Source organism: Ostrea edulis, chromosome 4, assembly GCF_947568905.1.
Source record: "Ostrea edulis chromosome 4, xbOstEdul1.1, whole genome shotgun sequence".
Taxonomy (NCBI): domain Eukaryota; kingdom Metazoa; phylum Mollusca; class Bivalvia; order Ostreida; family Ostreidae; genus Ostrea; species Ostrea edulis.
Genome location: NC_079167.1, coordinates 34,770,505 through 34,795,116, shown reverse-complemented (window position 1 = coordinate 34,795,116; position 24,612 = coordinate 34,770,505). Strand labels below are relative to the sequence as shown.

The window sequence follows — 24,612 nt, the reverse complement described above, 5'->3', positions numbered from 1 at the left end:
CTTTCTTATGAGTGAAGCGATCGATACCAAATTCATATAGTAAGTATATTGTTCAAATGTCTATTGAATAGCATCAACAAAATTGCTGTGTGGTACTCACGTGCACGTGTATGCACGTGCATTGATTTCGGTCTTTGTAGTTTTGAGTTGCCGTTAATTTCTCGTTTTTCATTGAACAGTTGTGAAACTTCTCTTCTACACATATAGTATGACTTCTGATGTATCGAGATGGTCGAATTATTTATATGCACGTACGTGCACGTGCACAAAACTCTCAGATCTTTATAACTGATTTGTATTAGCATGAAATGGACTGAACGTTATAAAATAGTTATATATTCACATGTTTCACAGTTTGCAATGGTCAAAACCACTTGTACTGAAATAAATGACACCACTTGCTAAATGGGGGAATGTTTGGGGAACATCTGTAACGGTCCCCGTTACAATAAGTACTAGTTATTATGTTCCCCAAACAAAGTTTGGGAACATATTGGTTTTACTCTGTTTCTTCTTATTATTATTATTCTTTCTTTATTCTTGTCACCCTTTTTTGTCCACGAGTGTTCTCAGAAACTACTGAAGGGATCAAGACGAAACCTTTTTAGGATGATAGAATACTCTTTGTAGATGTGCGGAATGAATGTCATTTTGTCTGAAAATGCATGCATGTGCATGCACGTGCATTGGATTTTTTGTTTACAAACTTTCTAATGCGTCTAACTTTTTTATTTTTCAATGAAATCGTTTGATATTTATATTGCAGCTATAACTTGAGACCTTTAACCGTTTCACATCGTCAAAATTTCAATTCTGCACGCGCATGCACGTGTGCTTCAATTTGATTGGATAATACAAAACCATTTATAACTTTCATGTAAATTAAGACAATTTGATGATATTTACAGAATAGGTAAAGATTATAAATATCTACAAATCTATGTTAAAAAAATTGAAAACGCGCATGCGCACGCACGCGCATTGACATTTGAACTTTCAATTCTTTCAATGACCATAACTTTTTTGTCAAAATCTTTTCAAACTTGTCTTGTATATGTATCTTGATATTCTTAACAAAAGTGTACAGTCATAATTACCATCCGGCACGTGCATGCACGTGTGCTAAATTGTGATTGGACGATTTTCAAATCGCTATAACCTTCTTATAAATGATGGAAACAATATGAAATTTATACTGTAAGTATATCTATCAAATGTCTATTGAATGACATCAACATTGATGCTGAGTCATACTCACGTGCCCGTGTATGCACGTGCGAATCTTTTCTTTCATTTTTCGGGTACACAAATGGTTATAACTATTGAATTAAAAACTGAAATGAATTCAAATTTACCCTGAGGATCTATGATATGAATGTCTATGAATTGGTGTCAACAAATTTTCCATTATCAAAATCGCGTGCGCGTGAATGCGCGTGCATTGTAATTTTTGACGTCTAAATTCAAGTATTGGTCTATAACATTTTGAGATTGCAATGAATAGGTTTGAAAATTAGGTTGCAGGTATGTTTTGGGCCTCTCAATTGATTAATAGTCTCAAAATCACTTCCCTGCACGCGCATGCACGTGCGCTTAATTCTGATTGGACGATTTTGAAATCCCAATAACTTTCTTATGAGTGGAGCAATCCATACCAAATTCATATAGTAAGTATATTGTTCAAATGTCTATGGAATAGCATCAACCAAATTGGTGTGTGGTACTCACGCGCACGTGTATGCACGTGCATTGATTTCGGTCTTTGTAGTTTTGAGTTGCCGTTAATTTCTCGTTTTTCATTGAACAGTTGTGAAACTTCTCTTGTACTCATATAGTAAGACTTGTAATGTTACGAGATGGTCGAATTATTTATATGCACGTGCATGCACGTACATGCACGTGCACAAAACTCTCAGATCTTTATAACTGATATGTACTAGGATGAAATGGACTGTACGTTATGAAATAGTTATATATTCACATGCTACACAGTTTGCCATGGTCAAAACCACTTGTACTGAAATAAATGGCACCGCTTGCTAAATGGGGGAATGTTTGGGGAACATGTGTAACGGTCCCCGTTACAATAAGTACTAGTTATGTTCCCCAAACAAAGTTTGGGAACATATTGGTTTTACTCTGTTTCTTATTATTAAGGTCTTCCGTCTCCTGCGGAAGACCTTACTATTATTGTTCGCGTTTTTCTTCTTCATTATTATTATTATTATTATTTTCCTTGGTAGTACACGCGTTTTTCTCAGCCATTTCTCGATCGATTTTCACGAAATTTTTAGGAAAGATGTCCTTTGGTGACGAGACTTTGCTTGCAAAATTTCGTGCTTGACGTCACTTCCGGTCAGGAGTTATCTCTCTTTTAGTGACTTTTTGAAGGGCCTTGTTGTCCACACATCTCCTCCGTTAGTTTTGAAGCTAGAGTCTTGAAATTTCTACACAAGATAGAGTAAACATTTTAGAAGATTTGTGGGGGATTCGATTTTACCGGAGGCGATTTGCCTAAACGCTCGCCTGGACCTGAAGAAATGGATGCCAAAATTATAGGTCAAGAAACAAAAAATGTTCATCTCAACAATCCAAATCTATTCATATAAAAATTGAGGTCATATGTTACGTAATAAGGGATTTTAAGGGCCAAAACCATAAATTTTTTACCCCTTGTATCTCGAAAACGACAAATATTTTGAAAAGCAATAAAGAACAAAAGTTGTTCAGAATGATGATCTGAACAATATGCATATTTCGTTTTTACCCTATGTGGCACCGTTAGGGAGCTACAGTTTGGCCCCTAAAAATTACTTCTAGAAATAACTCGAGAACGGTAAAGAATTTCTAAATACTTGTTGAACAAAAAATGTTTGAAATGTCATGACCTTTCTTACGATATCAAGCAAAAGGGGCTGACCCTTTAAATTAGGGGTCCAGAAGGCTCCAAAGGTTTATGAGAATATCTCAGAAACTATTAATATTTTGTAATAAGTCATTGAAGCGGAAATGTTCATCTAAACGAGCTTGTTCTTATCAAATCAAAAAGTAGGTCATATGTTACGTAATAAGGGATTTTAAGGGCCAAAAACATAAATAATTGACGCCTCATATCTTGAAAACGACAAATATTTTGAAAAGCATTATTGAACAAAAGTTGTTCAGAATGATAATCTAAACAATATGTACATTTCGTTTTTCCCCTATGTGGCCCCGTTAGGGAGCTACAGTTTGGCCCCTAAATATTTCTTGTAGAGATAACTCGAGAACGGTAAAGAATTTCTAAATACTTGTTGAGCAAAAAATGTTTCAAATGACAAGGCCTTTCTTACGATATCAAGCAAAACGGGCTGGCCCTTTAAATTAGGGGTTCAGAAGGGTCCAAATGTTTTTGAGAATATCTCAGAAACTATTAATATTTTATAATAAGTTGTAGAAGCGGAAATGTTCATCTCAACGAGCTTGATCTTATCAAATAAAAAGTAAGTCATATGTTACGTAATTAGAGATTTTAAGGGCCAAAATCGTAAATATTTGACACCTCATATCTTTAAAACGACATATTTTTTGAAAAGCATTATTGAACAAAAGTTGTTCAATGTGTCATAACCTATCGATCAATATCAAAAAATGGGTCTGTGGGCCTCATGGCTCGCCTGTAGAGTCGATTTTTGTCGATATCAGTCGATTTCAAAAACTTGTAACTGGTAAATATTTTGTAAGGACATATTGAACAAAAGTTGTTCAGTTTATCGAGATCTATCGATTGATATCAAGAAATAGGCCTATGGTCCTAATGGCTCGCCTGTAGAGTCGATTTTTTGTCGATATCGGTCGATCTCAATAACTTTTTACAGGTAAATATTTTGTAAAGACATATAGAACTAAAGTTGTAGAGGGCTAACAAATGACATCAAGAAATAGGCCCGCGGGCCTTATGGCTCGCCTGGAGAGTCGAATTTCAAACGAATTTCACCGCAACTTTGCTTCAGAAGCTTATGATATGAAAAATTGATTATATCTAAAGTGTCTTAAAGTCGGAAACTAAATTGGGACTCATTTGTCTTCTTTTTTTTTTTTTTTTAACTCCGAGTGCATCAACAAATCGGACGGAAGACCTACTCGTTGCTCGCAACGAGATCGTGTCTAGTTATTATTATTATTCTTTCTTTATTCTTGTCACCCTTTTTTGTCCACGAGTGTTCTCAGAAACTACTGAAGGGATCAAGATAAAACCTTTTTAAGATGATAGAATACTCTTTGTAGATGTGCGGAACGACCGTCATTTTGTCTGAAAATGCATGCATGTGCATGCACGTGCATTGGATTTTTTGTTTACAAACTTTGGAATTCGTCTAGCTTTTTTATTTTTCAATGAAATCGTTTGATATTTATATTGCAGGTATAATTTGAGACCCTTAACCGTTTCACATCGTCAAAATTTCAATTCTGCACGCGCATGCACGTGTGCTTCAATTTGATTCGATAATACAAAACCATTTATAACATTCATGTAAATTAAGAACTTTTGATGATATTTACAGGATATATAAAGATTATAAATATCTACAAATCTATGTTAAAAAAATTGAAAACACGCATGCGCACGCACGCGCATTGACATTTGAACGTTCAATTCTTTCAATGACCATAACTTTTTTGTTTTTTGTCAAAATCTTTTCAAACTTGTCTTGTATATGTATCTTGATATTCTTAACAAAGGTGTACAGTCATAATTACCATCCGGCACGTGCATGCACGTGTGCTAAATTCTGATTGGACGATTTTGAAATCGCCATAACTTTCTTATAAATGATGGAAACAATATGAAATTTATACTGTAAGTATATCTATTAAATGTCTATTGAATGACATCAACATTGATGCTGAGTCATACTCACGTGCCCGTGTATGCACGTGCATATCTTTTCTTTCATTTTTCGGGTACTAAAATGGTCATAACTATTGAATTAAAAACCGAAACGAATTCAAATTTACCCTGAGGATCTATGATATGAATGTCTATGAAATGGTGTCAACAAATTTTCCATTATCAAAATCGCGTGCGCGTGAATGCGCGTGCATTGTAATTTTTGACGTCTAAATTTAAGTATTCGTCTATAACATTTTTAGATTGCAATGAATAGGTTTGAAAATTAGGTTACAGGTATGTTTTGGGCCTCTCAATTTATTAATAGTCTCAAAATCACTTCCCTGCACGCGAATGCACGTGCGTTTAATTCTGATTGGACGATTTTGAAATCCCAATAACTTTCTTATGAGTGAAGCAATCGATACCAAATTCATATAGCAAGTATATTGTTCAAATGTCTATTGAATAGCATCAACAAAATTGCTGTGTGGTACTCACGCGCACGTGTATACACGTGCACTGATTTCGGTCTTTGTAGTTTTGAGTTGCCGTTAATTTCTCGTTTTTCATTGAACAGTTGTGAAACTTCTCTTGTACTGATATAGTAAGACTTCTAATGTATCGAGATGGTCGAATTATTTATCTGCACGTGCATGCACGTACGTGCACAAAACTCTCAGATCTTTATAACTGATTTGAACTAGTATGAAATGGACTGAACGTTATAAGATAGTTATATATTCACATGCTACATACTTTGCAATGGTCAAAACCACTTGTACGTAAATAAATGTCACCACTTACTAAATGGGGGAATGTTTGGGGAACATCTGTAACGGTCCCCGTTACAATAAGTACTAGTTATGTTCCCCAAACAAAGTTTGGGAACATATTGTTTTTATTCTGTTTCTTCTTCTTCTTCTTCTTATTATTAAGGTCTTCCGTCTCCTGCGGAAGACCTTACTATTATTGTTCGCGTTCTTCTTCTTCATTATTATTATTATTATTTTCCTTGGTAGTACACGCGTTTTTCTCAGCCATTTCTCGATCGATTTTCACGAAATTTTCAGGAAAGATGTCTTTTGGTGACGAGACTTTGCTTGCAAAATTCCGTGCTTGACTTCACTTCCGGTCAGGAGTTATCTCTCTTTTAGTGACTTTTTGAAGGGCCTTGTTGTCCACACATCTCCTCCGTTAGTTTTGAAGCTAGAGTCTTGAAATTTCTACACAAGATAGAGTAAACATTTTAGAAGATTTGTGGGGGATTCGATTTTACCGGAGGCGATTTGCCTAAACGCTCGCCTGGACCTGAAAAAATGGATGCCAAAATTTTTCGCCGATTTCGGCGATTTTTGACCTTTGATCTCCAATATCTTTTTTCTTGCAAATATTTTGTTAAGACATGTAGAACAAAAGTTGTGCACATTGACGAGATCTTTTCGAAAATATCAAGATTTAGAGGCTAGCCCCTTAAATTAGGGATCTAGAAGGGCTCAAAGTCTAGATCAAATATCTCAAAAATCGTTAATATTTTGGTATAAGTCAAAGAACAAAAAATGTTCATCTCAACAATCCAAATCTATTCAGATAAAAATTGAGGTCATATGTTACGTAATAAGGGATTTTAAGGGCCAAAACCATAAATTTTTTACCCCTTGTATCTCGAAAACGACAAATATTTTGAAAAGCAATAAAGAACAAAAGTTGTTCAGAATGATGATCTGAACAATATGCATATTTCGTTTTTACCCTATGTGGCCCCGTTAGGGAGCTACAGTTTGGCCCCTAAAAATTACTTCTAGAAATAACTCGAGAACGGTAAAGAATTTCTAAATACTTGTTGAACAAAAAATGTTTGAAATATCATGACCTTTCTTACGATATCAAGCAAAAGGGGCTGCCCCTTTAAATTAGGGACCCAGAAGGGTCCAAAGGTTTTTGAGAATATCTCAGAAACTATTAATATTTTGTAATAAGTCATTGAAGCGGAAATGTTCATCTAAACGAGCTTGTTTTTATCAAATCAAAAAGTAGGTCATATGTTACGTAATAAGGGATTTTAAGGGCCAAAATCATAAATAATTGACTCCTCATATCTTGAAAACGACAAATATTTTGAAAAGCATTATTGAACAAAAGTTGTTCAGAATGATAATCTAAACAATATGTACATTTCGTTTTTTCCCTATGTGGCCCCGTTAGGGAGCTACAGTTTGGCCCCTAAATATTTCTTGTAGAGATAACTCGAGAACGGTAAAGAATTTCTAAATACTTGTTGAGCAAAAAATGTTTAAAATGACAAGGCCTTTCTTACGATATCAAGCAAAACGGGCTGGCCCTTTAAATTAGGGGTTCAGAAGGGTCCAAATGTTTTTGAGAATATCTCAGAAACTATTAATATTTTATAATAAGTTGTAGAAGCGGAAATGTTTATCTCAACGAGCTTGATCTTATCAAATCAAAAAGTAGGTCATATGTTACGTAATTAGAGATTTTAAGGGCCAAAATCGTAAATATTTGACGCCTCATATCTTTAAAACGACATATTTTTTGAAAAGCATTATTGAACAAAAGTTGTTCAATGTGTCATAACCTATCGATCAATATCAAAAAATGGGTCTGTGGGCCTCATGGCTCGCCTGTAGAGTCGATTTTTGTCGATATCAGTCGATTTCAAAAACTTGTAACTGGTAAATATTTTGTAAGGACATATTGAACAAAAGTTGTTTAGTTTATCGAGATCTATCGATTGATATCAAGAAATAGGCCTATGGTCCTAATGGCTCGCCTGTAGAGTCGATTTTTTGTCGATATCGGTCGATCTCAATAACTTTTTACAGGTAAATATTTTGTAAAGACATATAGAACTAAAGTTGTTGAGTCTATAGAGGGCTAACAAATGACATCAAGAAATAGGCCCGCGGGCCTTATGGCTCGCCTGGAGAGTCGAATTTCAAACGAATTTCACCGCAACTTTGCTTCAGAAGCTTATGATATGAAAAATTGATTATATCTAAAGTGTTTTAAAGTCGGAAATTAAATTGGAACTCATTTGTCTTTTTTTTTTTTTTTTTTAACTCCGAGTGCATCAACAAATCGGACGGAAGACCTACTCGTTGCTCGCAACGAGATCGTGTCTAGTTATTATTATTATTATTATTTTCCTTGGTAGTACACGCGTTTTTCTCAGCCATTTCTCGATCAATTTTCACGAAATTTTCAGGAAAGATGTCTTTTGGTGACGAGACTTTGCTTGCAAAATTTCGTGCTTGACATCACTTCCGGTCAGGAGTTATCTCTCTTTTAGTGACTTTTTGAAGGGCCTTGTTGTCCACACATTTCCTCCGTCAGTTTTGAAGCTAGAGTCTTGAAATTTCTACACAAGATAGAGTAAACATTTTAGAAGATTTGTGGGGGATTCGATTTTACCGGAGGCGATTTGCCTAAACGCTCGCCTGGACCTGAAAAAATGGATGCCAAAATTTTTCGCCGATTTCGGCGATTTTTCACCTTTGATCTCCAATATCTTTTTTCTTGCAAATATTTTGTTAAGACATGTAGAACAAAAGTTATGCACATTTACGAGATCTTTTCGAAAATATCAAGATTTAGGGGCTAGCCCCTTCAATTAGGGATCTAGAAGGGCTCAAAGTCTACATCAAATATCTCAAAAATCGTTAATATTTTGGTATAAGTCAAAGAACAAAAAATGTTCATCTCAACAATCCAAATCTATTCAGATAAAAATTGAGGTCATATGTTACGTAATAAGGGATTTTAAGGGCCAAAACCATAAATGTTTTACCCCTTGTATCTCGAAAACGACAAATATTTTGAAAAGCAATAAAGAACAAAAGTTGTTCAGAATGATGCTCTGAACAATATGCATATTTCGTTTTTACCCTATGTGGCCCTGTTAGGGAGCTACAGTTTGGCCCCTAAAAATTACTTCTAGAAATAACTCGAGAACGGTAAAGAATTTCTAAATACTTGTTGAACAAAAAATGTTTGAAATGTCATGACCTTTCTTACGATATCAAGCAAAAGGGGCTGACCCTTTAAATTAGGGGCCCAGAAGGGTCCAAAGGTTTATGAGAATATCTCAGAAACTATTAATATTTTGTAATAAGTCATTGAAGCGGAAATGTTCATCTAAACGAGCTTGTTTTTATCAAATCAAAAAGTAGGTCATATGTTACGTAATAAGGGATTTTAAGGGCCAAAATCATAAATAATTGACGCCTCATATCTTGAAAACGACAAATATTTTGAAAAGCATTATTGAACAAAAGTTGTTCAGAATGATAATCTAAACAATATGTACATTTCGTTTTTTCCCTATGTGGCCCCGTTAGGGAGCTACAGTTTGGCCCCTAAATATTTCTTGTAGAGATAACTCGAGAACGGTAAAGAATTTCTAAATACTTGTTGAGCAAAAAATGTTTCAAATGACAAGGCCTTTCTTACGATATCAAGCAAAACGGGCTGGCCCTTTAAATTAGGGGTTCAGAAGGGTCCAAATGTTTTTGAGAATATCTCAGAAACTATTAATATTTTATAATAAGTTGTAGAAGCGGAAATGTTCATCTCAACGAGCTTGATCTTATCAAATCAAAAAGTAGGTCATATGTTACGTAATTAGAGATTTTAAGGGCCAAAATCGTAAATATTTGACGCCTCATATCTTTAAAACGACATATTTTTTGAAAAGCATTATTGAACAAAAGTTGTTCAATGTGTCATAACCTATCGATCAATATCAAAAAATGGGTCTGTGGGCCTCATGGCTCGCCTGTAGAGTCGATTTTTGTCGATATCAGTCGATTTCAAAAACTTGTAACTGGTAAATATTTTGTAAGGACATATTGAACAAAAGTTGTTCAGTTTATCGAGATCTATCGATTGATATCAAGAAATAGGCCTATGGTCCTAATGGCTCGCCTGTAGAGTCGATTTTTTGTCGATATCGGTCGATCTCAATAACTTTTTACAGGTAAATATTTTGTAAAGACATATAGAACTAAAGTTGTTGAGTCTATAGAGGGCTAACAAATGACATCAAGAAATAGGCCCGCGGGCCTTATGGCTCGCCTGGAGAGTCGAATTTCAAATGAATTTCACCGCAACTTTGCTTCAGAAGCTTATGATATGAAAAATTGATTATATCTAAAGTGTCTTAAAGTCGGAAACTAAATTGGGACTCATTTGTCTTTTTTTTTTTTTTTTAACTCCGAGTGCATCAACAAATCGGACGGAAGACCTACTCGTTGCTTGCAACGAGATCGTGTCTAGTTATTATTATTATTCTTTTTCTCCGGTACTTTTTTGTCCGGTAGTGTTCTCAGAAACTACAAAAGGGATCGATATGAAACTTTCCAGGATGATAGTATAGCGTTTGTAGATGTGCATAGTGATAGTCATTTTGTCTGCACGTGCATGCACGCGCACGCACGTGCATTGCAATTTTGGTACAAAAAATGGAAAATCAGAATATTGAAGGAATCGATATAAAACCTAAAGAGGATGATAGTATATCATTTGTACATATGAAAAATAATAGTTATTTTGTCAGCACGCGCACGCATGCGCGTGCACGCGCATTACAAAATTTGTACACTAACTTTGGAATCAGTCTAACTTTTTTGTTGTTCATTGAAATGGCTTGAAATTTATATCGTAGGTAGATATTGAGACCCTTAACTGATTTGCATGGTCAAAATTACCAATTTGCACGCACATGCACGTGTGCTTCATTTTGATTGGATAATACTCAAACGTTTGTAACTATCTTATTTATGAAGCGAATGAGATGATATTCACAGCATAGGTAGACAATATGTGTATCGACATATTGGTGTAACAAAAAAATGCCAACGCACACGCGCATGCGCGTGCAACGTTTTTTAAATGTTCAATTTTTAAAGGACGACAACGTTTTTGTTTTTCTTCAAATTCTATTGATATTAGGGGTTTTGATGTGTCTTGGTACTCCTTACAAATTGCTGTGGTTAGAATTACTGCTCATCACGTGCATGCACGTGTGCTGAATTCTGATTGGACGATTTTAAAATCGCTATAACTTCCTTATATTTGTTGGTAACGTTATGAAATTCATACTGTGGGTATATGATACAAATGCCTGTTGAACGACATCAACAAAAATTCGGAATCATACACGCGTGCGCGTGTATGCACGTGCAACGCTTTCTTTCATTTCTTGGTACTGAAATGACCATATTGAATGTACTACATGTAATTAAAGGCTAAAATAAAATGATTTTTTCCTATAGATTCACAAAGACATCACTTTTTAATTGGGGGAGGTTTGGGGAACATCTGTAACGGTCCCCGTTACAATTAGAACTAGTTATTATTATTATTATTATTATTATTCTTTTTCTCCGGTACTTTTTTGTCCGGTAGTGTTCTCAGAAACTACAAAAGGGATCGATATGAAACTTTCCAGGATGATAGTATAGCGTTTGTAGATGTGCATAGTGATAGTCATTTTGTTTGCACGTGCATGCACGCGCGCGCACGTGCATTGCAATTTTGGTACAAAAAATGGAAAATCAGAATATTGAAGGAAGCGATATAAAACCTAAATAGGATGATAGTATATCATTTGTACATATGAAAAATAATAGTTATTTTGCCAGCACGCGCACGCATGCGCGTGCACGCGCATTACAAAATTTGTACGCTAACTTTGGAATCAGTCTAACTTTTTTGTTGTTCATTGAAATGGCTTGAAATTCATATCATAGGTAGATATTGAGACCCTTAACTGATTTACATGGTCAAAATTACCAATTTGCACGCGCATGCACGTGCGCTTCATTTTGATTGGATAATGCTAAAACGTTTGTAACTATCTTATTTATGAAGCGAATGAGATGATATTCACAGCATATGTAGACAATATGTGTATCTATATGTTGGTGTAACAAAAAATGCCAACGCACACGCGCATGCGCGTGCAACGTTTTGTAAATGTTCATTTTTTAAAGGACGATAACGTTTTTGTTTTTCATCAAATTCTATTGATATTAATGGTTTAGATGTGTCTTGGTACTCCTTACAAATTGCTGTGGTTAGAATTACTGCTCAGCACGTGCATGCACGTGTGCTGAATTCTGATTGGACGATTTTAAAATCGCTATAACTTCCTTGTATTTGGTGGAAACGTTATGAAATTCACACTGTGGGTCTATGATACATATGCCTGTTGAACGACATCAACAAAAATTCGGAATCATACACACGTGCGCGTGTATGCGCGTGCAACGCTTTCTTTCATTTTTTGGTACTGAAATTACCATTTTGAACGTACTACATGTAATTAAAGGCTAAAATAAAATGATTTTTTCCTATAGATTCACAAGGACATCACTTTTTAATTGGGGGATGTTTGGGGAACATATGTAACGGTCCCCGTTACAATTAGAACTAGTTAAGGTCTTCCGTCTCCTGCGGAAGACCTTACTATTATTGTTCGCGTTCTTCTTCTTCATTATTATTATTATTTTCCTTGGTAGTACACGCGTTTTTCTCAGCCATTTCCCGATCGATTTTCACGAAATTTTCAGGAACGATGTCTTTTGATGACGAGACTTTGCTTGCAAAATTTCGTGCTTGACGTCACTTCCGGTCAGGAGTTATCTCTCTTTTAGTGACTTTTTGAAGGGCCTTGTCCACACATCTCCTCCGTCAGTTTTGAAGCTAGAGTCTTGAAATTTCTACACAAGATAGAGTAAACATTTTAGAAGATTTGTGGGGGATTCGATTTTACCGGAGGCGATTTGCCTAAACGCTCGCCTGGACCTGAAAAAATGGATGCCAAAATTTTTCGCCGATTTCGGCGATTTTTGACCTTTGATCTCCAATATCTTTTTTCTTGCAAATATTTTGTTAAGACATGTAGAACAAAAGTTGTGCACATTTACGAGATCTTTTCGAAAATATCAAGATTTAGGGGCTAGCCCCTTAAATTAGGGATCTAGAAGGGCTCAAAGTCTACATCAAATATCTCAAAAATCGTTAAAAAAAAATGTTCATCTCAGCAATCCAAATCTATTCATATAAAAATTGAGGTCATATGTTACGTAATAAGGGATTTTAAGGGCCAAAACCATAAATTTTTTACCCCTTGTATCTCGAAAACGACAAATATTTTGAAAAGCAATAAAGAACAAAAGTTGTTCAGAATGATGATCTGAACAATATGCATATTTCGTTTTTACCCTATGTGGCCCCGTTAGGGAGCTACAGTTTGGCCCCTAAAAATTACTTCTAGAAATAACTCGAGAACGGTAAAGAATTTCTAAATACTTGTTGAACAAAAAATGTTTGAAATGTCATGACCTTTCTTACGATATCAAGCAAAAGGGGCTGACCCTTTAAATTAGGGGCCCAGAAGGGTCCAAAGGTGTATGAGAATATCTCAGAAACTATTAATATTTTGTAATAAGTCATTGAAGCGGAAATGTTCATCTAAACGAGCTTGTTCTTATCAAATCAAAAAGTAGGTCATATGTTACGTAATAAGGGATTTTAAGGGCCAAAATCATAAATAATTGACGCCTCATATCTTGAAAACGACAAATATTTTGAAAAGCATTATTGAACAAAAGTTGTTCAGAATGATAATCTAAACAATATGTACATTTCGTTTTTTCCCTATGTGGCCCCGTTAGGGAGCTACAGTTTGGCCCCTAAATATTTCTTGTAGAGATAACTCGAGAACGGTAAAGAATTTCTAAATACTTGTTGAGCAAAAAATGTTTCAAATGACAAGGCCTTTCTTACGATATCAAGCAAAACGGGCTGGCCCTTTAAATTAGGGGTTCAGAAGGGTCCAAATGTTGTTGAGAATATCTCAGAAACTATTAATATTTTATAATAAGTTGTAGAAGCGGAAATGTTCATCTCAACGAGCTTGATCTTATCAAATCAAAAAGTAGGTCATATGTTACGTAATTAGAGATTTTAAGGGCCAAAATCGTAAATATTTGACGCCTCATATCTTTTAAAACGACATATTTTTTGAAAAGCATTATTGAACAAAAGTTGTTCAATGTGTCATAACCTATCGATCAATATCAAAAAATGGGTCTCTGGGCCTCATGGCTCGCCTGTAGAGTCGATTTTTGTCGATATCAGTCGATTTCAAAAACTTGTAACTGGTAAATATTTTGTAAGGACATATTGAACAAAAGTTGTTCAGTTTATCGAGATCTATCGATTGATATCAAGAAATAGGCCTATGGTCCTAATGGCTCGCCTGTAGAGTCGATTTTTTGTCGATATCGGTCGATCTCAATAACTTTTTACAGGTAAATATTTTGTAAAGACATATAGAACTAAAGTTGTTGAGTCTATAGAGGGATAACAAATGACATCAAGAAATAGGTCCGCGGGCCTGATGGCTCGCCTGGAGAGTCGAATTTCAAACGAATTTCACCGCAACTTTGCTTCAGAAGCTTATGATATGAAAAATTGATTATATCTAAAGTGTCTTAAAGTCGGAAACTAAATTGGGACTCATTTCATTTGTCTTTCTTTTTTTTTTTTTAACTCCGAGTGCATCAACAAATCGGACGGAAGACCTACTCGTTGCTCGCAACGAGATCGTGTCTAGTTATTATTAAGGTCTTCCGTTACCAACGGAAGACCTTATAGTGATTCTACTGTTTATTATTATTATTTTCTTTTTCCCTTTCGTCTCCGAGACCGTTGGATGGATTTTCCTGAAACTTTCACAGATTATAGAGAAGGATGGTACCTCGAGGCATTTTTTTCATTTTTTCAAAATTCACTTCCGGTCGCAAGATATGTCCAATTTCCGTCTTTTTACAAGACATCTTGTCCAGCGTTTTTCTCAGAAACGGTAAAAGATAGAGTCACCAAATTTTCAGAGTTAATAGATCTCACTTTGTAGGCGTGCAGTAGGGGGTTAAGAATGTCGGCCGTCACTTCCGGTCGTCACCGGAAGTGATTAAAGGAAACATGAATTTCAAACTTTTTTCTTTCAAATTGAAACCTATTTCGGTTTACTATATCTCGTTCTAATTCTCAAAAAATGTTGACCCCACCGGAAGTTGAATCTCCAACTTCCGGTTATATCAAAGAAAGCGTATTCATTCTCTCATTTTTCAGTGCCATAAATGTCGGTCATGAAAGTAGTTAATGAGTTGAGTTTTACATATATTATAGTCACTATAAATGTCTAGAGTAACGTCAAATATTTTTGTAAAATTTACTTCCGGTCGGCAAATACGGCTTATTAGCTGTTTTCGTTGTCCAGCGTTTTTCTCAGAAACGGTAAAAGATAGAGTCACCAAATTTTCAGAGTTAAAAGATCTCACTTTGTAGGCGTGCAATAGGGGGTTAAGAATGTCGGCCGTCACTTCCGGTCGTCACCGGAAGTGATTAAATGAATAATATATTTCAAACTTTTTTTTTTCAAACTGAAACCTATATCGGTTTACTAGGTCTGGTTCTAATTCCCAAAAAAATGTTGACCCCACCGGAAGTTGAAACTCCAACTTCCGGTTATATCAAAGAAAGACTATTCATTCTCTCATTTTTCAGTGCCATAAATCTCGGTCATAAAACAAGTTAATGATTTCAATTTTACATATGTTATAGACACTATAAATGTCTAGAGTAAATTTAAATATTTTTGAAAAAATTCACTTCCGGTCGTGAGATATAGGGTGGACATATTCAAACCTTGTTTTTTCAGTTTCTCAATAATGAATATAGATAGACGCTTGAAACTTGTAGAGTTGATCAACTAACATTAGTCCATTGTACACATACATTCAATTTTGTCGTCCGTCACTTCCGGTCTATACCGGAAGTATTTGAAAAAATTTCGATTTTCCGATTTCTTCGAGTGATTTCTCAGAGATGGCTGAAATTTTCATCAATAAAGTCTTATGAAATGACCTTGCTATAATTATTTTTGTTTTTACAACATTCACTTCCGGTCGGAAAATATGGCCGATTTTCTGTTTCTCAAAAGGAATTTTGCTCAACATTTTTCTTGGAAAGGGTAAAATATAGGTTCATCAAATATTCAGGGATGATCAATCTCCGTTTGTAAGCGTGCAGCAGGGGGTTGAACATGTCGACCGTCACTTCCTGTCGTCACCGGAAGTGATGGAAAGAATCGCAAATTTCAAACTTTTTCCTTTAAATTGAAACTTATACTAGTTTATTAACTCTCTTTCAAAGTGTCAAAAGAATATTGACTCTGTCGGTAGTCAAAACGACTACTTCCGGTTTCTTGATAAAATATCTTTTTACTTTTCCTCTCTTTGTCCCCATTAATCTCGCTTATATTTGAAGTCTTTCATATGATTTTCACATGTCTTAATAAAAGTATCAACTTCTAAAGTTTTGATAATTTAATATTTCAAAATTGACTTCCGGTCGGTAGTACATGTAACTTACTACTTTTTCTTTCTTTAGTCTTCTTTTTGTTGAGAGCTCTTTCAGATAGAGACGTGAAATTTTCAGGGAATATAGACAGTAAAGAGTCGCTGTCATTTATAGGAAAACGCATCTGAATAGTACTTCCGGTCGTCACCGGAAGTTACGAGAAATGAGTAAAAAATTCGATAATACATTTCTCATTTAATATTCAAGTACATTCTCTGATATATTTGAATGGTTTTCGTAGGATCAGAAAACTCTTTACCGGAAGTGAACAAACGGAAGACCTACTCATTACTAGTAATGAGTGTCTAGTTATTTTTATTATTCTTTTTCTCCGGTACTTTTTTGTCCGGTAGTGTTCTCAAAAACTACAAAAGGGATCGATATGAAACTTTCCAGGATAATAGTATAGCGTTTGTAGATGTGCATAGTGATAGTCATTTTGTCTGCACGTGCATGCACGCGCGCGCACGTGCACTGCAATTTTGGTACAAAAAATGGAAAATCAGAATATTAAAGGGATCGATATGAAACCTAAATAGGATGATAGTATATCATTTGTAGATATGAAAAATGATAGTTACATGTATTTTGTTTTCACGCGCACGCATGCGCGTGCACGTGCATTACAAAATTTGTACACTAACTTTGGAATCAGTCTAACTTTTTTGTTGTTCATTGAAATGGCTTGATATTCATATCATAGGTAGATATTGAGACCCTTAACTGATTTGGATGGTCAAAATTACCAATTTGCACGCGCATGCACGTGTGCTTCATTTTGATTGGATAATACTAAAACGTTTGTAACTATCTTATTTATGAAGCAAATGAGATGATATTCACAGCATACGTAGACAATATGTGTATCGACATATTGGTGTAACAAAAAAATACCAACGCACACGCGCATGAGCGTGGAACGTTTTTCAAATGTTCAATTTTTAAAGGACAATAACGTTTTTGTTTTTCATCAAATTCTATTGATATTAGGGATTTAGATGTGTCTTGGTATTCCTTAAAAATTGCTGTGGTTAGAATTACTGCTCAGCACGTGCATGCACGAGTGCTGATTTCTGATTGGACGATTTTAAAATCGCTATAACTTTCTTATATTTGGTGGAAACGTTATGAAATTCATACTGTGGGTCTATGATACAAATGCCTGTTGAATGACATCAACAAAAATTCGGAATCATACACGCGTGTGCGTGTATGCACGTGCAAGGCTTTCTTTCATGTCTTGGTACTGAAATGACCATATTGAACGTACTACATGTAATTAAAGGCTGAAATAAAATGATTTTTCCTATAGATTCACAAGGACATCACTTTTTAATTGGGGGAGGTTTGGGGAACATCTGTAACGGTCCCCGTTACAATTAGAACTAGTTACAGTTTGCATTACTACAAGTTGCGTCGAGTTAAACGCAGAATGTAATAAAACAAAATGGCATAGATATACAAGATCTATTGAGCGCCGAATTAGCATAAAATGAAGTAATTGAAAATAACAATATTCAAAGATATGTTTATTTTTTAATTATTGCGTGCTTTAAATGAATCAAATAAATCTGTATTATCAATTAATGAGAGCAATATTGAGTTACTGTTCTCTTATATTGAATTAACGATATCATTTGTCTTAAGAGCGCGATTATTACAAGATCATTGTTTGAATTCTCTCTCTCTCTCTCTCTCTCTCTCTCTCTCTCTCTCTCTCTCTCTCTCTCTCTCTCTCTCTCTCTCTCTCATCCCATACATTCGTGCAGTGTTGTATATGCAAATTATCTATGCACAAACAATTTATGTACCTAAATGATTTCCTGATTTATGAATCTGCAATACTCCGACAAGTAAATCATATTGTATAAGGATTCATGCACAATACAGGGTAAATATTCTACTCTGATACTTCCCCTGATTGAAGATAGCTGATCGGCACGGACTAAGTGTGTCGCAGTCTGTACAATGGACAATGTTGTTTACTGTTGGAATACAAATGGAGTGAATCGTTTTGTTTCATGGATTATGCTAATAAAGGGAGTTTTACTACTACTACTACTTTGAGTATTTTCGACAAGTGCACACGTACATCTTTGGTCCTTTACAGATATTACGAGTAGACCCAGGTAAATAGTCATCCGCATTCGATGCTTTTTCATGGCGAGCATACATACATGACCATGTCTTCTTTATGTATAGTAGCATTTATGTATTTGCATTTTGCTTGAAGTAAGTGTGAATGGTATAGAATTTTATACCCTTTGCTTATTCCATTTCATCAATAGAGCTAGATAATAGATGAAATATTTCTCCGCGTTTTTGTTTAGTTTTGACATATTTATTGCAAATGTACGCACACTCACGTAAAGAAAAGGCATTCTATATTTATTTATCCAAAGCCTTTAGAATGATTTACTACTGTACGATATGTTTATTGTAATTTTGAGCCCTGCATGGCGTTTCAAAACGTGATTTCATTTCTTCTTGATGTCCTATAAATTAGGATCGGAGATGTACGTGTTACCTGTCGAAGCTACCCGCACAGGTAAACCGAAGACACTGATGTGAAGTGAAGCGTAGCAAAACTCGCCCCCTGATATACCATGCGAACTCTGATACATATAACACTAGAATATCCAACTAATATGGCGGATTAGCAAAGAAATATGGCGGACATATGGAATTATACTATATTTATTAATTCATGTCAGCTTTAATTTTAAATCGAGGCAGGATACTGACACACAGGGTGATTTTACAGTCTCGTTAAAGTAGGCATTTCATAAATGCTATGGTTATTAAAAGGATTTAGCTTGCCAATTCAACCTGTCATTAGTTCAATACCGCCTGACGTGTTTCAAACCGATTGTTAGACTGTTTTTTACACACCGATTTTGACTGCGAGTTACTCCGTTTCCCCGATATAGAGTTCACCGCGGGTGTAATCTGTCGACATGCGTACACTTCCTAAACACTTCATCTCTAGGGGTCCGTGTTTGTCCAACTCTTAATTCTGTATTTCTTATAGGAGTTATGAGATTGATCACTGTTCATGATCTTCACCCTTCTCTGGACCGTGTTAAGAAATCATATTCAATATTTTTCAATCTATTTCAACCATCTCCTTTAAAGTCAGGAATTCGCAAATTATATGGTTGTTATAGCGATTTAGTTTGTCAATGACAATACATCCTGTCATTGGATCGGGTTTTGTCTTACGTGTTTTATGGCAATTGTAGGTTCATTCTTTATCAACGAATTGCTCTATTTGCCTGATCAAGATATAGGGGTCACAGAGAGTGAGATCGGTCGACAAGGGGTGCTTACTTATCCTAGACATCAACCTCCGGTGTATCGATGGCTCCATGTTTGCCCAACTCTTACTTTTGTAGTTGTTATAAGTGTTATGAGATTAATCACTTCTTCATTTTTACCTTTTATCATTTACAATAGACAGTATTATTACATCCAATTTATCATACCAATGTACTTTATTAGTTATAGTTGACTGTTTTATTACCTCCAATTTATTACTAGTGGTGAGCAGTCTTCACAAAGCCAATTAATTATTTATACTTGTCAGCTTTATCAAATCCTTTTGATACAAAGTAGTCTTGCATCTTAGCTATTTAGTATATTTGATCTATCATGTATGATAATGCATACGATTTTAAATACCATGTGTTCTGTATCATGTGAGCAAATATTTCATTGAATATATTTTCGATGTCAAACTTGAGAAAACCGAAAGAAACAGACCAATATAGAGAAGGCACAAATTGATAAATGATAAATTACCCTATCTGTGTACGCAACCCTGTATTATACTATAAATACTTATACAGTATCTTTGATACAATATTTCAATATTAGCTGTTATACACATTAACAGCAAACTGACAACTCAACTGTATGACAAACGGGATGATTTCAGCTTCTCCATCGTCATCTTCCCATATTTATGTAACAATATTCCATTATCACTTGCATGTGGTGTTTATATCTCTCAACTGATTCGATACACAAGAGTTTGTTCTGTGTATGGTCATTTTTTTAATCGAGGCATGCTACTGACAAACAAGTTGATGGTAAAAGGGTTTCAACAGTCTCGATTAAAGTCAGCATTTCGCAAATTCTATGGTCGTTATAACTATCTAGTTCGTCAATACAATCTATAATTGGGTCAAATGCTGTCAGACGTGTTTCATACCAATTGTTAGACCGTTCTTGGCACACTGATTTTGACTGCGGATAACTCCGTTTACCTGATCAGGATATAGGGCTCACGGGGGTGTGACCGGTCGGCAGGGGATGCTTACTCCTCCTAGGCACCTGATACCACCTCTGGTGTGTCCAGGAATCCCTGTTTGCCGAACTATCTATTTTGTATTGCTTATAGAAGTTCTGAGATTAATCACTGTTCGTTATCTTCACCTTTCATACAAAATAAGCGGACATTCCATAGTTGTACATGTAAAATAATTGCCGAATGAAGAAATCAAAATCTAAATTAGTGTAGAACACGGTCCATGTATGCTTTTACTGTTTAATTGAAATAAATGGTTTGTGACATGCGATTGTTCATAATCAATGCTGAATCATTCTGTGGGGAAAAAAAAAACAAGACAAGGTAACCGCATAGAAATTATACTTACAAAGTTCACTGATCCATTCCTGCATCTCCTCGTCTAACTCTTCACAGTGTGTGATGATGTCTAGCTGAAGTTTGCCTATGAACAGCTCATTGTACATCTCTTTTGTCCATTTCGGTAAAAACAAACACCTCTCGCCCTTGCTAATCTTATGCCAAAAGGACCGGCAGTATTCTGATATAACGTGACACGATGCCGTTGTCAGGAAGAACTCCAGATCACTTTCCGTCACCAGACATTCCGTAACAAACGCGTACATGACGTCATGTCGGATGTCGTCTGATTGAAATGCTATACAATCATCCTCTATTCGAATGATATCCTCAGGAAGATTTCTCAAGTTAATATCATAGTTGTTGGTGTCTATAAAATACCGCTCTCTGATTTTCGTCATAACCTCTTTGTGTGATTTCCCATTGATCTTCACCGTGTATTCGTCAACTAATAATAGGCTGTACAGGAGACTTTTAACATCACGTGGGTATCCGTGATACTTGCCTTAAAAAAAATGAAATTAGGGGAAATTATAAATGATAGAAAATAACACAATTTAAACAAATAACGACTCTTCCATTTCCGGGTGCATGCTATAACAACAGAAAATGGACGATATATATGCATTGCACCTGCTGTCTAATCCTATTTATGTATGTATCAAATGAAACATTTACGCAGGTACAATTGTTATCTGTATTGTAAAGCTGAAACACATTTCATACCAATCATATAGGATCGCTCCCGCCACATTGCATAGATACACATTGATAAAATCTAAAACAACATAATGTAATTTCTGTATACAATAATTACTATCATAATATGCATACATAGCCTCGTTTACATTTGTCTTAAATTCTTTACGAGCACAAAAAGATCTGAGGAATCTTTTTCTTTTGTCCAAAGCTTCGAAATCATGAATTGCGAGGACGAAAGAGGACATACGTGCATTCACCAGATCGAACTTGCGTTTTTGTCATTTGCTTCTACGGTCGTAAGCGGACCTGAATTCACACTTGGGAATGTCTCAATCCTGAAATGCCTTGCATGACCTTGCTGTTCTGGAGGTCAAAGTCAAAGAGGAAATAATAGGTCTTGTCATACGAAATTTATACACAAAATATGAAAACTCTTCCTCAAATAGTTCAACAGACATTGAATAGGTCAACCTTGATCAATATCAGAAGTCCTATAAGGAATACAAAATAAAGAGTTGGGTAAACATAGAGCCCTGGACATACCAGATGTGGGATCAGGTGCCTAGGAGAAGTAAGCATCCCCTGTCGATCGGTCACTCCCGCCTTGAGCCTATGTCTTGATCAGGTAAACAAAGTAATCAATGTTTTTAAAGTTGTTATTGTAACATGGATATTTTCATCAGAGGAAGGGTCTGGATGCACTTTGATATTTGGAAACATCGTAAGCATGATTTCTCTTGTAGGATTACACTATCAGTGAATATAATTCTATTGAGTACCCCCCCCCCCCCCCATTTGAAATTTATGCAAAAAGTGTCCATACATAAAGATGTAACATAACCAGGACAACTGTCCTAGTTTTTCCAATACTGATTCCCTCAAGTCAAATTCTCATATTTATGTAACAATATTCCATTATTACAGGCTTAAGGTATTTATAAATCTCGAGTGATTCAATACACAAGAGTTATTCTGTTTATGATCAGTTTTTAAATCGAGGCAGGTTGATATTACAAGAGTTTGATAATGATCTAGTTTGCCAATACAAACTATCATTGAGTCAAATGCTGTCGGACGCATTTCATACCGATTGTAAGGCCGTTCTTGGTTTTTACTACGGATAACTCCGTCTGCCTGATAAGGATATAAGGTTTACGGCAGTTGTGACTGGTCGACAAGGGATGATTACTCCTCCTAGGCACCTAATCCCACCTCTGGTATATCCAGGGGTCCGTGTTTGCCCAATTCTTTATTTTGTATTCCTTGTGGGAGTTATGAGATTGATAACTGTTCGTTATATTCGTCTTATTTACACTTCCCAAAATCTTTCCGGTTCTTGCACCAATGTTTCTTGTGTTTAGCATAAAATAAATTTCGAGATATATCAACGGTGAAAAATAATGACCTGTTCCACGATTATCGGTACATACATATAGTAAAACAAGTATTTAAATGAAAAGTCATATCTAATCTATAAATGTTCTTTTGTAAATAAAGAGGGTGTATATGATAATGTTCACAGACACCTGTGTGTGAATGAAAGTACAGATTTTTTTTATATTAACATTACTGTCTACTTACTGTGTTTTCTGTAAGCCGTGTTGTTGATGATGTAAATATCCCAGTGTGGGTGAAGGCCTATACATGATCTCACAATGTCAGGTCTTGCGTCACTCTCAGATCTCCAGAGCCACTCAACGTGTTGTACATTGTCCTGTGATCCTCCACTGTCCTCTGGTCTTCCTCTGTATTGTACGCACTCCCTGTTCTGCTTTAATTCTTCTAAAAACTGCTTCCTTTTAATTATATCTTCCTTTACCCTACTTATTGGAATATTCACTACAAAGAAAACCAAAATACACTGTAATGTTAATGTAAAACAAGAGATGTTTGTAAAACATATATGCCCCCATAGTGCAAAATTGAAATGGGTTATACATATGCGTCATTTAATTGATAGTAGTATCACCAATTCAAAATATTGAGCAGACAATATCTTCCTATGTCAAGAGTGGATTGACCATATGACCTAAAAATCAATAGGGGTCATCTACTCCTTATACATGTATATGCTATACCAGGGTATCAAGTTTGGTGTCAATCAAGCAATTAATCCTTAAAATATAGGAAACAATATATTACTATGTCCGGTTTAACCTTTGACCATATGACCTCAAAATCAATGGGGGTAATTTCCCCCTGAACATGTGCAAGTGAACCAAGTTTGATGTCCGTCAAGCAAAGGGTTCTCAAGATATTGAATGGACAATATATTCCTAGGTCCAGTTTGATCCGTGGCCTGTGATCATGTGACCTCAAAATCAATAGGTGTCAACTTCTACTGAAGATGTCCCAATGTACCAAGTTTAATGTCTATCAAGCAAAGGGTTTTCTAGACATTGAGTGGTCAGTATATGCCTGTGTCCAATTTGACCCTTGATCTTTGACCATGTGACCTCAAAATCAATAGGGTTCATCAACTCTTTCGGATGTACCAGTGTACCAAGTTTGATGTCTGACAAGCAGAGGGTTCTCAAGATATTGAGAGGACAATGTCTTCCTATGTCCAGAGTAGATTGACCCTTGACCTTTGACCTGAAAAACAATAGGGGTCATCTTCTACCCATAACCAATTCACATATGAAATACCATTACCATCAAATGAATGGTTCTCAATATATTGAGCGGACATGTGTTCTACCGACCGACCGACATACTGACCGACATGTGCAAAGCAATAAAGCCCCTCTTCTTTGAAGTAGGGATAATGAAATACACTGTCATTGTTTTGTATGCACACCATATATGTAGTTAAGAAAAATTGAATACATTTCGTAATTTTCTGACACATTTCACACAATAATGGTTTATATAAAATGCCGTGGAATACGCATACATGATACCCATTGCGAATTGTGTACACTTTATAATGATTGTGTAT

General features: G+C 35.5%; 1 protein-coding gene across 1 annotated transcript in view; it reads right to left on the bottom strand.

Moving 5' to 3' along the window:
- Nucleotides 1-24,612, bottom strand: part of LOC125668285 (uncharacterized) — a 174,248-nt gene that overhangs the window by 55,904 nt on the left and 93,732 nt on the right. Inside the window, exons 9-10 of the mRNA XM_056162491.1 lie at nucleotides 23,253-23,510; nucleotides 20,980-21,474 (exon numbers count right to left, since the gene is read on the bottom strand). Of these exons, the coding sequence (XP_056018466.1) occupies nucleotides 20,980-21,474; nucleotides 23,253-23,510 (753 nt within the window). The remainder of the gene's footprint in view (nucleotides 1-20,979; nucleotides 21,475-23,252; nucleotides 23,511-24,612) is intronic.